The 15,934-nt window shown below is 51.2% G+C and overlaps 1 protein-coding gene across 2 annotated transcripts in view; it reads right to left on the reverse strand.

The window, feature by feature from the left end:
* The window catches only part of LOC137439392 (clathrin heavy chain 1), a 53,456-nt gene extending 47,554 nt beyond the window's left edge, over nucleotides 1–5,902 (reverse strand). Inside the window, exon 1 of one of the 2 annotated variants that reach the window (XM_068135114.2) lies at nucleotides 5,481–5,902. In XM_068135114.2, coding sequence (XP_067991215.1) covers nucleotides 5,481–5,522 — 42 coding nt within the window. In that variant the 5' untranslated portion in view covers nucleotides 5,523–5,902. The remainder of the gene's footprint in view (nucleotides 1–5,480) is intronic. The other variant, XM_068135113.2, reaches the window with a different exon arrangement.
* Between the last annotated feature and the right edge of the window lie 10,032 nt (nucleotides 5,903–15,934).

Here is a 15,934-nt window from a genome sequence, read left to right on the forward strand (position 1 = left end):
TCTGTCACTCCAAAAGGATCGGCAAATTAACTCGCTGACATTACCATGGTGAACCAATGGAACAGGGAGTCTCCAACCCCTTAGCCTCACCACGAGTCATAACTTCTCCTGGGTGACCATGTGGGCTCGAGACTGGGCATCTTACCAAGCCATAAATACCGTGAAAATTTAGAACTACAGTCCACAAGGCGTTTTTGCCCAATGCAGTAAAATACACCTCCACCTGATGGACTGGTATTCCAACTGCACAACTCTGCCGGAATCCAAAGCTCATCACTATTTGCATTTCTGTAAGGAGGCCTGCTACCCACACATTGAAGGCAGGTGGACCGTTTACACCACCTTTCCTCCCGTCTTCTGCCCTTAAATCCGTGCCAGCTCCTTCAGGACATGCATTTATTGGAATGCCAAGATTCATGAAACTTCAAAAAACATTCATGACTGTGCACAAGGAACTTCACCGAATTGGTCATACCACAAGCTTTAGATTATAGTCCACAATGCCCCGATACCAACAAAGAAAGCGATGCTTTGCTCAACTTGCCAGATTGAGATTTCTGTCTCAATTGCGGTCACCGAAATGACAAATCATGTTGGAAAAAAAGGTAGTGGCAGCCTCAAAGACCCCCCAGGTTTGAATCACCGATAGAAAGACATCGCGTTGACTTGGTTAGTTTCATGAATGAAAAGGCTCGTCACCTGGGCCACCAAAGGTGGATGGAGATTATTGCATCACCCTTGTTTTTCGAACAGGGAGAGAAGGATATCTGTTATGGATACCTTCAGCCAAATCGAGATAGACAGGCTGGGTGTGTGACAAGGACCAATGACGATTCGATTTTGGTTCACCATCTGGATCCAGATATGGCCCAAGAGCGGGATACAAACGTTAACTGCTCAGACTGGCGGAGGTATGGAGGGGAGGAGAGGAGGGGAAGGAGGGGAGGAGAGGAGGAGGGGAGAGAAGGCGAGGAGGAGAGGAGAGAAGGCGAGGAGGAGGGGGAAGAGAAGGCGAGGAGGAGGGGGAAGAGAAGGCGAGGAGGAGGGGGAAGAGAAGGCGAGGAGGAGGGGGAAGAGAAGGCGAGGAGGAGGGGGAAGAGAAGGCGAGGAGGAGGGGGACGAGAAGGCGAGGAGAAGGGGGGAGAGCAGGCGAGGAGAAGGGGGGGGGGGGAGAAGGCGAGGAGGAGGGGGGGGGGAGAAGGCGAGGAGGAGGGGGGGGGAGAAGGCGAGGAGGAGGGGGGGGGAGAAGGCGAGGAGGAGGGGGGGGAGAAGGCGAGGAGGAGGGGGGGGGAGAAGGCGAGGAGGAGGGGGGGGGGAGAAGGCGAGGAGGAGGGGGGGGGAGAAGGCGAGGAGGAGGGGGGGGAGAAGGCGAGGAGGAGGGGGGGGGAGAAGGCGAGGAGGAGGGGGGGGAGAAGGCGAGGAGGAGGGGGGAGAGAAGGCGAGGAGGAGGGGGGGAGAAGGCGAGGAGGAGGGGGAGAGAAGGCGAGGAGGAGGGGGAGAGAAGGCGAGGAGGAGGGGGAGAGAAGGCGAGGTGGAGGGGGAGAGAAGGCGAGGTGGAGGGGGAGAGAAGGCGAGGTGGAGGGGGAGAGAAGGCGAGGTGGAGGGGGAGAGAAGGCGAGGTGGAGGGGGAGAGAAGGCGAGGTGGAGGGGGAGAGAAGGCGAGGTGGAGGGGGAGAGAAGGCGAGGTTGAGGGGGAGAGAAGGCGAGGTGGAGGGGGAGAGAAGGCGAGGTGGAGGGGGAGAGAAGGCGAGGTGGAGGGGAGAGAAGGCGAGGTGGAGGGGGAGAGAAGGCGAGGTGGAGGGGGAGAGAAGGCGAGGTGGAGGGGGAGAGAAGGCGAGGTGGAGGGGGAGAGAAGGCGAGGTGGAGGGGAGAGAAGGCTAGGTGGAGGGGAGAGAAGGCGAGGTGGAGGGGAGAGAAGGCGAGGTGGAGGGGAGAGAAGGCGAGGTGGAGGGGAGAGAAGGCGAGGTGGAGGGGAGAGAAGGCGAGGTGGAGGGGAGAGAAGGCGAGGTGGAGGGGAGAGAAGGCGAGGTGGAGGGGAGAGAAGGCGAGGTGGAGGGGAGAGAAGGCGAGGTGGAGGGGAGAGAAGGCGAGGTGGAGGGGAGAGAAGGCGAGGTGGAGGGGAGAGAAGGCGAGGTGGAGGGGAGAGAAGGCGAGGTGGAGGGGAGAGAAGGCGAGGTGGAGGGGAGAGAAGGCGAGGTGGAGGGGAGAGAAGGCGAGGTGGAGGGGAGAGAAGGCGAGGTGGAGGGGAGAGAAGGCGAGGGGGAGGGGGAGAGACGGTGAGGGAGGGAGGGGGAGAGACGGTGAGGGAGGGAGGGGGAGAGACGGTGAGGGAGGGAGGGGGAGAGAAGGTGAGGGTGGGAGGGGGAGAGAAGGTGAGGGTGGGAGGGGGAGAGAAGGTGAGGGTGGGAGGGGGAGAGAAGGTGAGGGTGGGAGGGGGAGAGAAGGTGAGGGTGGGAGGGGGAGAGAAGGTGAGGGTGGGAGGGGGAGAGACGGTGAGGGTGGGAGGGGGAGAGAGGGTGAGGGTGGGAGGGGGAGAGAAGGTGAGGGTGGGAGGGGGAGAGAAGGTGAGGCTGGGAGGGGGAGAGAAGGTCAGGCTGGGAGGGGGAGAGAAGGTCAGGCTGGGAGGGGGAGAGAAGGTCAGGGTGGGAGGGGGAGAGAAGGTCAGGGTGGGAGGGGGAGAGAAGGTCAGGGTGGGAGGGGGAGAGAAGGTCAGGGTGGGAGGGGGAGAGAAGGTCAGGGTGGGAGGGGGAGAGAAGGTCAGGGTGGGAGGGGGAGAGAAGGTCAGGGTGGGAGGGGGAGAGAAGGTCAGGGTGGGAGGGGGAGAGAAGGTCAGGGTGGGAGGGGGAGAGAAGGTCAGGGTGGGAGGGGGAGAGAAGGTCAGGGTGGGAGGGGGAGAGAAGGTCAGGGTGGGAGGGGGAGAGAAGGTCAGGGTGGGAGGGGGAGAGAAGGTGAGGGTGGGAGGAGGAGAGAAGGTGAGGATGGGAGGAGGAGAGAAGGTGAGGATGGGAGGAGGAGAGAAGGTGAGGATGGGAGGAGGAGAGAAGGTGAGGATGGGAGGAGGAGAGAAGGTGAGGATGGGAGGAGGAGAGAAGGTGAGGATGGGAGGAGGAGAGAAGGTGAGGATGGGAGGAGGAGAGAAGGTGAGGATGGGAGGAGGAGAGAAGGTGAGGATGGGAGGAAGAGAGAAGGTGAGGGTGGGAGGAAGAGAGAAGGTGAGGGTGGGAGGAAGAGAGAAGGTGAGGGTGGGAGGAGGGGAGAAGGTGAGGGTGGGAGGGGAGAGAGAGAAGGTGAGGTTGGGAGGGGGAGAGAGAAGGTGAGGATGGGAGGGGAGAAAGAAGGGGAGGGTGACAACCCACAGCAGTGATGAGGAGTAATAACCGATGGTGATGATTGTGAATGGGGGTTTCCAACATATAACAAACTGAAACAGTGGTTGGGGGAGGGGGGGGGGGGATAAAATATCGGAAGCCCCCACGATGAAGGAAATGGGGGGTGGGGGAGGTAAAAGTGACATCAAGTTCAAGACGATAATAAAGAAAATAAAAAGCTGTGCTGGTCACGTGGAGATGATGATCTCTCAGACACACAGAGAGAGACAGACACACAGAGAGAGACACAGACACACAGAGAGAGACACAGACACACAGAGAGAGACACAGACACACAGAGAGAGACAGACACACAGAGAGAGACACAGACACACAGAGAGAGACACAGACACACAGAGAGAGACACAGACACACAGAGAGAGACAGACACACAGAGAGAGACAGACACACAGAGAGAGACAGACACACAGAGAGAGACAGACACACAGAGAGAGACAGACACACAGAGAGAGACAGACACACAGAGAGAGACAGACACACAGAGAGAGACAGACACACAGAGAGAGACAGACACAGAGAGAGAGACAGACACACAGAGAGAGAGACAGACACACAGAGAGAGAGACAGACACACAGAGAGAGAGACAGACACACAGAGAGAGAGACAGACACACAGAGAGAGAGACAGACACACAGAGAGAGAGACAGACACACAGAGAGAGAGACAGACACACAGAGAGAGAGACAGACACACAGAGAGAGAGACAGACACACAGAGAGAGAGACAGACACACAGAGAGAGAGACAGACACACAGAGAGAGAGACAGACACACAGAGAGAGAGACAGACACACAGAGAGAGAGACAGACACACAGAGAGAGAGACAGACACACAGAGAGAGAGACAGACACACAGAGAGAGAGACAGACACACAGAGAGAGAGACAGACACACAGAGAGAGAGACAGACACACAGAGAGAGAGACAGACACACAGAGAGAGAGACAGACACACAGAGAGAGAGACAGACACACAGAGAGAGAGACAGACACACAGAGAGAGAGACAGACACACAGAGAGAGAGACAGACACACAGAGAGAGAGACAGACACACAGAGAGAGAGACAGACACACAGAGAGAGAGACAGACACACAGAGAGAGAGAGACAGACACACAGAGAGAGAGAGACAGACACACAGAGAGAGAGACAGACACACAGAGAGAGAGACAGACACACAGAGAGAGAGACAGACACACAGAGAGAGAGACAGACACACAGAGAGAGAGACAGACACACAGAGAGAGAGACAGACACACAGAGAGAGAGACAGACACGAGACAGACACACACGAGACACACACACAGACAGACACACACAGACAGACACACACAGAGACACACACACACAGAGACACACACACACAGAGACACACACACACAGAGACACACACACACAGAGACACACACACACAGAGACACACACACACAGAGACACACACACACAGAGACACACACACACAGAGACACACACACAGAGACACACACACAGAGACACACACACAGAGACACACACACAGAGACACACACACAGAGACACACACACAGAGACACACACACAGAGACACACACACAGAGACACACACACAGAGACACACACACAGAGACACACACACAGAGACACACACACAGAGACACAGACACAGAGACACAGACACACACACACACACACACACACACACACACACACACACACACACACACACACACACACACACACACACACACACACACACACACACACACACACACACACACACACACACACACACACACACACACACACACACACACACACACACACACACACAATGTTGTGAGTCATTCATAGTCGTGTCAGGTGGGATTCCTGGCCTCTGCTCGTTAACTAAGTCTCCTTCAAAAAGATCCCATCAACGTATCCGACCATTAAAATATCAATCAAGGTGCGTCTTGTGTTCCGCCAGGGAATTGTAAAGGGCGGAGGGGGTGTGACTGTGAGTAACCAGGATGAGCGAAATCTAGCATTGGAAAGGCCGCGGACACATCGCTGTCAAACCGGGACACGGACGCTCGGTCATCGTAAAACCACGCAGCCGCCAAACCCTACCCACCTGGAGATGCTCCTGGAAGCGAATGGGCAGAATCTGAGCCATGATGCCGGCTTCTTCGTACCCACTGCACCTCTCAGCTGCAGGATAGGCAACCGCACCCGACCTCACACACGCTCAGGCCCTCTTCTTCCTCCTTAAATATTCTTCTTCCTCCTCCAAGCTGCGCCCGACACGCAACACGGCGAATGTAGTTCCTCTGCGCAAAATCCTACCGCATAACCTTCCTTCAGCGATGCAATTCAATCGTTCGGTATTCGCACGGCATGTGAAACCGTTTCATAAGCGAGACGATAAAATGACCATTTAGTCTCCGCCGGTTCCCGTTGGAGACAAAGACGTACAAAACCATCGGCAAAGAAAGGAAACAAAATGGAAAAACTAGTGCACCCCTGGATCGGGCGGTGATGCGATCTCTCGCGATTGCCACGTCACGTCACGTGACACGGCTTCTGCATCGACGTTTTCGGTGTGACGTCGTTACTTGTTAGCGATGACGTGCTTTCCGCTCAAAAAACGGGGGGGGGGGGGGGGGGGGTAGGGGGTGCTGCATCACGAAGTACCCCTCCTTTCTCTAAACTTTTGGCATTTTGGAAAAGAATCCATTGGTTGCATTATCAAAACTACTTCCTGGGAATGTTCTGGTTTTCATCTCCCTTTTTCTTTTTTCATCGGATATATTTTGTTATGATCATTGATAATTTTTGCTGACAGGTAGCTGCAATCACCAGCATGTACAAACCACCTCAGGTAAAGACCATGGAGTGTTCCCTTCCAGCACGACCCATTCTTGCTCATTCTGAAGTTCATGCCCGTGACGCATGGTCATGGGGGATATACTTTAGTTTAGAGGATGAGGCAGGTGTACAACTGGTGACTCTCCACAGGTGACTCATGGTCATGGGGGATATACTTTAGTTTAGAGGATGAGGCAGGTGTACAACTGGTGACTCTCCACAGGTGACTAATGGTCATGGGGATATACTTCAGAAGACGAGGCAGGTGTACAACTGGTGACTCTCCACAGGTGACTCATGGTCATGGGGGATATACTTTAGTTTAGAGGATGAGGCAGGTGTACAACTGGTGACTCTCCACAGGTGACTCATGGTCATAGGGATATACTTCAGAAGACGAGGCAGGTGTACAACTGGTGACTCTCCGCCAGCAATATCCCAAAGTATCGGCTAATCCTGTTGCTTCTACTAGTTCTAAGCTGCTCCTCATCTCGAAGGTTTCCTCAGCCAAGGAGGCCATGAAGTCCATGAGGAACTCTCCAAGACAGTTTTTGTGGTGAAATTGTATCCAAGTTGCGACCCAGGTGCCATTACCACTACTGACCACTACTTGGCCACGATAAGAACTTGGCTCCGAAGTGTGAAGGGCAGTCCTGAGACATTTATCATGCTTTATCCAGGTGTATGCTTAGAATGGGAAAGGAACTACTTTGCATATCGCTTGCTTTGTGCTTGAATGTGATACTCTTTCTTGCTTATATGATTGCCCTATATTGATCCTATGATTGCCAATTCTCTTTTAGATATTGCTGGAGTTCGATTCAGATTAAACTCATCTTGCAGACACTGTTGTAGATCTGATTATTTACAACACTTAATCAGAATCGAATCTTCTACCATTCTTCAAGATCAACATGACCCACAAGCTTTTGCCACTGCCCACGTTCGGAGCGAACCCACAAACGGCGGAAGCTCCAAGTCAGCTCAAGCACTGGCTTATTCTGCTGACCAGCTACCTGCAAGGGCATAACAACATCACAGACGAGGCGAAGCGCGCGGTGCTTAACTCTCATGTGACACACGTCGTCCACGACTACATATCCCATTGCGAGACATTCGACCTCGCCGTAGCGGAGCTGCGCGCCATCTATATCAAGCCGCGGAATGTCATTCACACGCAATACCAGCTCGCCGCGAAGAAGCAGGATGCATCGGAATCCCTCACTCATTTCGCCCAGGAATTACAGCGCCTCGGCAAAGAATGTGCTCATGAGGTCAGAACTCATGAGCAAATGTGCGATGACCTTATGCGCGATGCGTTCATTTCTGGACTTTACTCTTCAAGCATCCAGCAACGTCTGCTGGAAAAGCCGAACCTGGTGCTGAAGCAGGCCCTCGACCAGGCTCTTGTGCTCCATGAAGCTCAGGCTCAATCGGAAGTATACGGTCGGCCTTACGTTACAGCGGGACTCACTGAGGAACGGCGCTAGGAGCCCGATGCTGCTGTGGAGTGCACTGCTTCCGACTCGCTGCCTGAGATGGCAGAGGCCCTCGCGGCCGAAGGTACGAGTCTCGCAGTGACTACCTCGGCCGGGGGGAAACGCTAAGTGCTTCTTCTGCGGCAATAGAAATCATCTCCGTACCACGTGCCCAGCCTGTGAAGTGACTTGTCATACTTGTGGCTGGAAAGGTCATTTTGCAAAAGTATGTCGATCTGCACGCGGGCGGCGTTCCCGACCAACATTGGCCGGCATCAACTCGATGCGCATGGCTTGCGCACCATCCCTGGCTACCCCGACGCAGCCCGGACCTCATGGGTTGTCCAGAGCCATCGCACCAGTCCTGATTGAGGGACAATCAGCAGGAGCTTTGGTCGACCGAGAGCTACGTCGATATGGGCCTCTCCGCCGTCACGGATGGCCGATCCTGGGAGGATCGCACCGTATCTTCATGGCATCACAATCTTTGTGGATGTGCATTAAGGGTGAATGCCGCGTAAAGCCAGTAATTAATGGTACAATGTATCCTGATGTTCGCCTAATGGTATTGCCCACCTTATGCGCCGAAATTCTACTGGGCACGATTTTCTCGAATGCCACGGCCGCTTAGAGATGACATTTGGGGGAGATGCCACGCCCTCAGTCTGTGCCCTGGCAGGGATGTCTATTGAACCGATGACCTTATTCCCGAATCTAACGATGGATTACGCCCCGGTCGCGATCAAATCTCGGCGCTACTCCCAGGCTGATGCGCAATTCATTTCTGAGGAGACTAGCAGACTCCTCCGCGAAGGCATAATCGAGCCCAGCCGATCCCCTTGGCGTGCGCAAGTTTTGGTCGTCCAGTCCGAAAATCATCGCAAGCGCATGGTAATCGATTATTCACAAACCATAAATAGATTTACGCACCTGGATGCCTTCCCACTTCCGGGATTGGATTCTCTGGTTTGACAGGTCGCCCAGTATTCCGTGTACAGCACTCGCGATCTCCGGAGTGCGTATCATCAAATCCCGATAGCAGAAGACAATATAATTTTACAGGCTTTGAATCCGGACAGTGGTTGTATCAGTTCACGTGTTTGCCCTTCGGCATTACAAATGGCGTACTTGCTCTCAAAGGGCCATTGACGGCATACAGTCACGTGAAAAAGTAAGTACACCCCATGTAAAGTTTTGACTTTTTCAACATATTTCAACATACAGCTATTTGATCTTCATTTCAACAATATTGATAGATAAAGGTGATATAATATAACAAATATCATGAAACATTTACATTTTGTAGTCCATTGTATAATTTAAATAAACATAAATGCAAATTTCGCATGTGGAAAAAGTAAGTACACCCTTGGCTCTAATAGGTGGTATTGCCCCCTTTGGCAGAAACAACCTCAAGTTGGCGTTTCTTATAACTGTCCACCAGTCTCTGACATCGACTGGGAGAAATTTTTGCCCACTCCTCCATGCAGAATTCTTTCAGCTGTGCGATGTTTGAGGGGTTTCTTGCATGCACAGCTCGTTTCAAATCACCCCACAACATATCGATGGGATTTAGATCCGGGCTTTGACTTGCCCATTCCAGAACCCTCAATTTCTTTCTTTTCAGCCATTCCTTGGTGGATTTACTGGTATATTTCGGGTCATTGTCATGTCGCAAGGTCTACCTTCGGTTGAGCTTCAACTTTCCGACAGATGGCCTCACATTATCCTCAAGCACCCTCTGATACAATGAAGAATTCATAGTGGATTCTATGATGGTGAGCTGCCCAGGCCCTGATGCAGCAAAGCTGCCACAAACCATAATATTTCCACCACCATGCTTTAAAGTTGGTATCAGGTTCTTGTGGTGAAATGCTGTCTTTGGTTTTCGCCAAACATGTCTTCTGGTACTGTGGCCAAATAGCTCTACCTCTGACTCATCTGTCCAGTGCACATTGTTCCAAAAGTGCTGGTCTTTGCCGAGGTGTTCATTGGCAAACTTTAGTCTTGCCCTGATGTTCTTTCTGGACAGCAAAGGTTTCCTCCTGGCACACCTCCCATGTAGATCAAATTTGTGTAGCCTCTTTCTAATGGTAGGGAGTTATGGTAAATGAGGTTCGTAGAACAGATTTTCATGGAGGCGGCCTAGAAAGGACTATGGGGACAAATCTGATACCGCGACTTTTAGGGATCGGAAGACGACAGTTCCAAGACAAACTTATCTTCCGGGGGGCCCGAGGCGGACCACAAGTTTTTCCTCCGGGCCTACTTGCGCTTTTTGCAAGAAACCTGGGCAATTGATGTCCCAATGTTACGCCCTGAAAAGGAAAAATCATGAGCGGAGTCAAACTAGTACAACTCCAAATGCATTGGCCAATGCGAGAAATCGTCCTTGGAGGACAGTGCCTTGTGAAGGTTCCCATGCCAAAGTTACGGCATCACAGAATGACCTTGTCCAAGAGGGTTACAAACCTTTTCTTTCAGAGGGGTTTGTGTCACTGGATGGAGACTTAACGAACCAGAGACCTGTTAGAGTATTGAGGGACACAGGAGCACATCAATCTTTGATGCTTGAAGGCATTTTGCCATTGTCAGAGAAGACGGCAACTGGTGTTAGTGTTCTTTTACAGGGGGGTTGGTGGCTATGTTAAAGCTCCTCTTCATGTCATCCATTTAGAGTCTGAGTTGGTGTCAGGACCGGTCACTGTGGGGTTACAAGCCACTCTTCCTGTAGAGGGAATCTCTTTTATTATCGGGAATGATTTGGCCGGTGGTCGAGTTTCTGGTAATCCAATGTTGGTTGAAAAGCCCAGTATAGAAAATAACACCGCACAGTTAGAGCAGGAGATCCCGGGTATCTTTCCATCCTGTGCCGTGATTCGTGCTATGGGTAGGAAGCGCTCTGAAGAGAAGGAGAAGGAAGGCCATGTGGATTTGGGTTCCTTAGCGATATTGGAGGAAATGTCTGGAAGAGATAATAGGAAAGGGAGTGACATCAAGGAACCGAAGGAAAAGGTGGCATCTGGAACAAAAGAGGAAATGGAGTGTCCGTCGGAGACATCTGGGAATGAGGTTGAACAAACGGTGCTGGTCCGAAAGAGACTTGTTGAAGAACAACACGGAGATTCGGAGATCCGGAGTTTGATTGATAAAGCCGTTACAGAGGAAGAGGCTATGAAGATTCCTGTTGGTTACTTCATGAAAGGGGAAATACTCATGAGAAAATGGAGACCACCGGAGGTGCCAGCAAATGATGAGTGGAAAGTTCATTACCAAATTGTGGTGCCACTGCCGTACCGGAAGGAGATATTGAGTTTGGCGCATGAGACACCTTTGGCCGGGTACCTTGGAGTAAACAAGACATGTGACAGAATATTGGTACCTTTTTTCTGGCCAGGATTGCGACGTGATGTGGCGGAGTTCTGTCAATCTTGCCACTCTTGCCAGCTGGTAGGAAAACTTAATCAGAAAGTCCCATCCGCCCCTTTAAAATCAATTCCAGCTTTTGAAGAGCCATTCAGCCGAGTCATTATTGACTGTGTAGGCCCTTTACCTAAAACTAAGGCTGGACATCAGTATTTGCTGACCATCATGTGCACTTCCACGAGGTTCCCAGAGGCAGTGCCTCTTAGAAAAAATACTGCGGCAGTTATTGCGAAGGCCTTGATTAAATTTTTCACTTTGGTTGGCCTACCTAAGGTCATCCAGTCTGATCAGGGTTCCAATTTCATGTCAACACTTTTTCAGCAAGTGGTACACCTGTTGGGAGTGGAGCAAGTAAGATCAAGTACTTACCATCCCGAGAGCCAAGGGGCCTTGGAAAGGTTTCACCAGACATTGAAGAATATGATCAGAACGTATTGTTTTGAATGTGACAAGGATTGGGATGAGGGAATACCCTTATTGTTGTTTGCTACGAGGGAATCTGTTCAGCAGTCATTGGGTTTCAGTCCTTTTGAACTTGTGTTTGGACACGCAGTTCGAGGACCATTGAAATTAGTGAAAGAACAGTGGCTACAGGAGGAGTCACAGTCACAGTGGTAGAGTATGTGTCAACGGTTAGGCACAGATTGGCAAAGGCTTGTGAAGTTGCGAGAAGAAACTTGAAAGTGACACAGGATAAAATGAGAGTGAGACATGACAAGAAATCTCAGATAAGAAATTTCAGTCCTGAGGACCGAGTGTTAGTGTTGCTTCCTGTTCCAGGTCAGCCACTATAGGCTCGATATTTTGGTCCCTATGCAATCGAAAGGAGGGTTAATGAAACAGATTACGTGGTGACAACTCCCGACCGACGGAAAAAGCGGCAGCTGTGTCATGTCAACCGACTGAAGAAATATTGTTACGGACGCGGTTAGATGTTATGATGGGCCGAGCGGATGGTCCACCGCGACCTAACAGTTCCCCCGATTCTTCCCCAACTCACCCGATTCCACCCGAACGTTGGCCAAATCGCGCTACGCTAAATCAATGATTGGAAAGGACACAACGACTGGGATAAATGAAACGACGCAAGGGGTACAGTTCTCAAGACCTCCGGAGGAGGGTATAATTAGTGGTGGAGAAAAGGGGTAGATTACAAGGTAGAGTGAGGTAAAAGACACAGAAGAGATAGGCACTTAAATACAATCATATTTTATCCCAGACAGACCACAGACAAACGGGACAAGGCTGACTTACACAGGGATTGATGGCAGGAAGGACAGGCAGTCGATAGCACAAGGTGCACCTTGGCTCAGGGACAGGATAAAGCACGGTCCAGTCCAGAGATGCGGGGAGGTGTCACAGCGCTCGGAGGTGGCGTCTTTCTTTCTCCAAGCTCAGCGCGCATCTGACGTCACCTCCCTCTTCCTGCGCATGCTCAGCGGGGAGTGACACGCCCTCGGCTGGTTGGCTCCGCCCCAGATGGGACCGGTCCGCCGCTTCCATTGGGTGCGGGGGTTACCGGGCTCCGCCCTTGATGAGGAGCTGACAGGGAGCCCCTATTTGGTAACCCCGTCGAGCACATGTTTGATGGCGGCTCGTGGGGAAGGCCTCGTGCCCTCCCAACACCCCCTACCAACCAAGCCGGAGTGAGGACGCGCATTCCCTGTGCACGCCGCCGCCGCGCTGTTGTTGTTGTTGTTGTTGTTGTTTCTGAACCGTGAGGAAGAGCTGCGGGGAGGTATTGGGAGGTCCTAAACTTCCTAACGGTGCCATACAATCACATTCTGGTGCAACGAAGGGTCAGAATTAATGGAAACGAATCCTTAACTGACATAGACTAAGAATAACTAGCAAGATGTCCTATAGTTGTCTTACATGAGATGCGGTGAACCTGGGTGCGGCATTTAATGGGGGAAATAGGGGGAGGTCGGGTCTACAGAGTGTTGTTTACAGAAAATGGGACTAGGGAATGGGGGATTGGGGAGAGTTGGGAAGTATTGAGGAAATAGGGGAATATTTACAAGCGGATATGGATGGATGCAAATCCCATATCCGCAACAATATTATGAGAGGAAGCCTGTGGGGAAAATGGTTCCTGTCTCACCTGTCGTGCCTGTCATCGGGGTGCAAGAGAATCCAGAGGTTGGGGCCGGTGTGAAGTTTGATAACTTTGATGACCAGGCTTGTTCCAGATCGACGAACACGGAAGTGTTGAGTCATTTAGATGAGAAATTAGGTCATTTGACGAGGGAACAACAAGGACAACTATCCAGCCTAATTTTTTAGTTTGCACATTTGTTCACAGATGTACCTGGTCGTACTGACTTGGTATATCATGATATTGAGGTGGGGGAAGCCACTCCTGTGAAGCAACACCCCTATCGGATGAACCCTGTGAAGATGGAGTATCCTCGGAAGGAGGTTCAGTATATGTCGGAGAATGACATCATCGAACCAAGCAGCAGTGAATGGAGCTCACCATGTGTGTTGGTTCCAAAACCCGATGGCAGTTTTCGCTGTTGTACGGATTTAAAACGGGTTAATGCAGTGACCAAGACCGACTCATATCCCATCCCGAGGATTGATGACTGTATTGATAGAATAGGCCCAGCTAAATTTGTAACTAAATTTGACTTGCTGAAAGGGTATTGGCAGATTCCTCTTACTGATAGAGCTAAGGAAATCTCGGCTTTAGTCACACCAAATGGGTTGTATCAGTACAAGGTTCTTCCCTTTGGATTGAAAAACGGGCCTGCTACCTTTCAACGGCTGATTCATAAGCTCATTGCAGACCTTGAGGGGGTGGAGGCTTATCTGGATGATGTCCTCATCCACACCATGACCATGGAAGATCATATTAAACAAATTCATGCATTTTTCAAGAAACTGACCAAGGCAGGGTTGACCATCAACTTATCTAAGAGTGAGTTTGTAAAAGCACAGGTGGTGTTCCTAGGCCATGTAGTCGGTCAGGGTCAGGTGCAACCGGTGACAGCCAAGAGAGAAGCCATTGATCACTTCCAAGTTCCAAAAGGGAAGAAGGAGCTTATGAGATTTCTTGGGTATGGCTGGTTGGTACCGGCGGTTCTGCAGGAATTTTTCTGATGTGGTCGCCCCTTTAACGAATTTGCCGAGGAAAGAGACCAAGTTTGTTTGGGATGACAAATGTCAAGCTGCCTTTGCCCACGTCAAAGCAATATTAATGAGCTCTCCTGTCCTAGCAGCCCCGGATTTTCAAGAACCATTCAAGGTGGCCATTGATGCAAGTGATGTGGGGGCTGGGGCAGTTCTATTACAGGAAGATGGTGATGGCGTGGATCACCCGGTGTGCTACTATTCGAAAAAGTTTAACAAACATCAGGCAAATTATGTCACCGTGGAAAAAGAGACCCTTGCTCTCCTGCTAGCGCTTCAGCATTATGAGGTGTATCTGGGAACTACTACCTTTCCTATAAAAGTCTTCACTGATCACAACCCCTTAAATGAAAAATAAAAATCAGAGGTTGATGAGATGGAGTTTGGCTTTGCAGGAGTTCAACTTGGAAATTGAGCATGTAAAGGGCAGGGACAATGTCGTTGTTGATGCTTTATCCAGAGTGAACTAACTGTGGAAATTCCTGTTTTTTTTTTTGTTTTTTTGTTTTTTTTGTATACTGAATCGAGGCTCGTGAAAGAGCTAACATTTACTTCACAAACAAATCGACCAGACAAACAAAATACACAAAAAGAGGGAGCGGAAGACAAGATGGGGAGAAAAGGGGAGCACACAAACACAACATCCGAGAGCAGGGAGATGTGTGGAAGGGAGAGGGCCCGGGGCGAGGAGGCATGGGAAGGGGGGGGGGGGGGGGGGAGAGGGAGAAGTATAAAACACAAGGACACCAAGGACTTCCAGGACAGAAGTTGGTATTTCAAAAAGGGGAATTGGGGTGAAATTAGCAGGGGTAGAAAAGATCAAGGTTTTGGATGGGGGAAGATAAGAGATGGTGGTGAACAGCTGTTTTAAAGACTTGGAGGGTGGAGTGGGATTGAAGAGAGTGAGGGAGTTTGTTCCAGAGGTGGGAGAAAAGAGGAATGAAGGAGTGAAGGTGAGCAGAGAGTCTTGATTTTGGCAGTTTAACCAAAAGAGGGTTGCAGGCAGATCTTGTGCGACCTGTAGGAATATTTGCGGGACAGAGCCCAGAGAGAGCTGGGGGGGGGGGGCAAGGCCAGAGAGGAGTCGGTAGAAGACGGAAAGACCACCAACCTGCCTGTGGTGAGTGAGTGAGAGGCCCTCAGAGATAGCTTCATCGCGGGAGATTCCAATGATTCTGAATGCTTTGGTTTCAACAGCGCGAAGGCGAGCTATGTGTGAGGCAGGAGCACCAGCCCAGAGGGGAGAGCAGTATTCCATTGAGCTGCGGATGAAAGCCTTGTATATGGTGATGAGCTCAGGTGTGCCAAGGAAGGACTTCGCACGACGGAGGATGCCCAGTCGGCGACTGGCTTTGGAGGCCAGATTTGAAATGTGGTTTTTCCAGGAAAGATCATGGCAGATAGTGAGACCCAAAAGCTTGAGTGACAGAACTTCTTGGAGAGGATTATTCAGAAAGTGGATGGGAGGGTTGTCCAGTCGGTCTTTTCGGAGAGACATCGTAAGAGTGTGAGATTTGTCAGGATTGAAAGACATGTTCCACTTGTTTGCCCAGTCTGTGATTTTGTCAAGGTCTGCAGAGAGTGAGGAGGCTGCAGACTGCCGATCTGAGGGATGAAGACTGGAGCGACAGAGAGTAGAGTCGTCAGCAAAGAGATAGAGAGGATTTTCAAGAGAGTCAGA

The sequence above is a fragment of the Myxine glutinosa genome, chromosome 14 (assembly GCF_964187855.1).
Source record: "Myxine glutinosa chromosome 14, kmMyxGlut1.1, whole genome shotgun sequence".
NCBI classification, from domain to species: Eukaryota; Metazoa; Chordata; class Myxini; order Myxiniformes; family Myxinidae; genus Myxine; species Myxine glutinosa.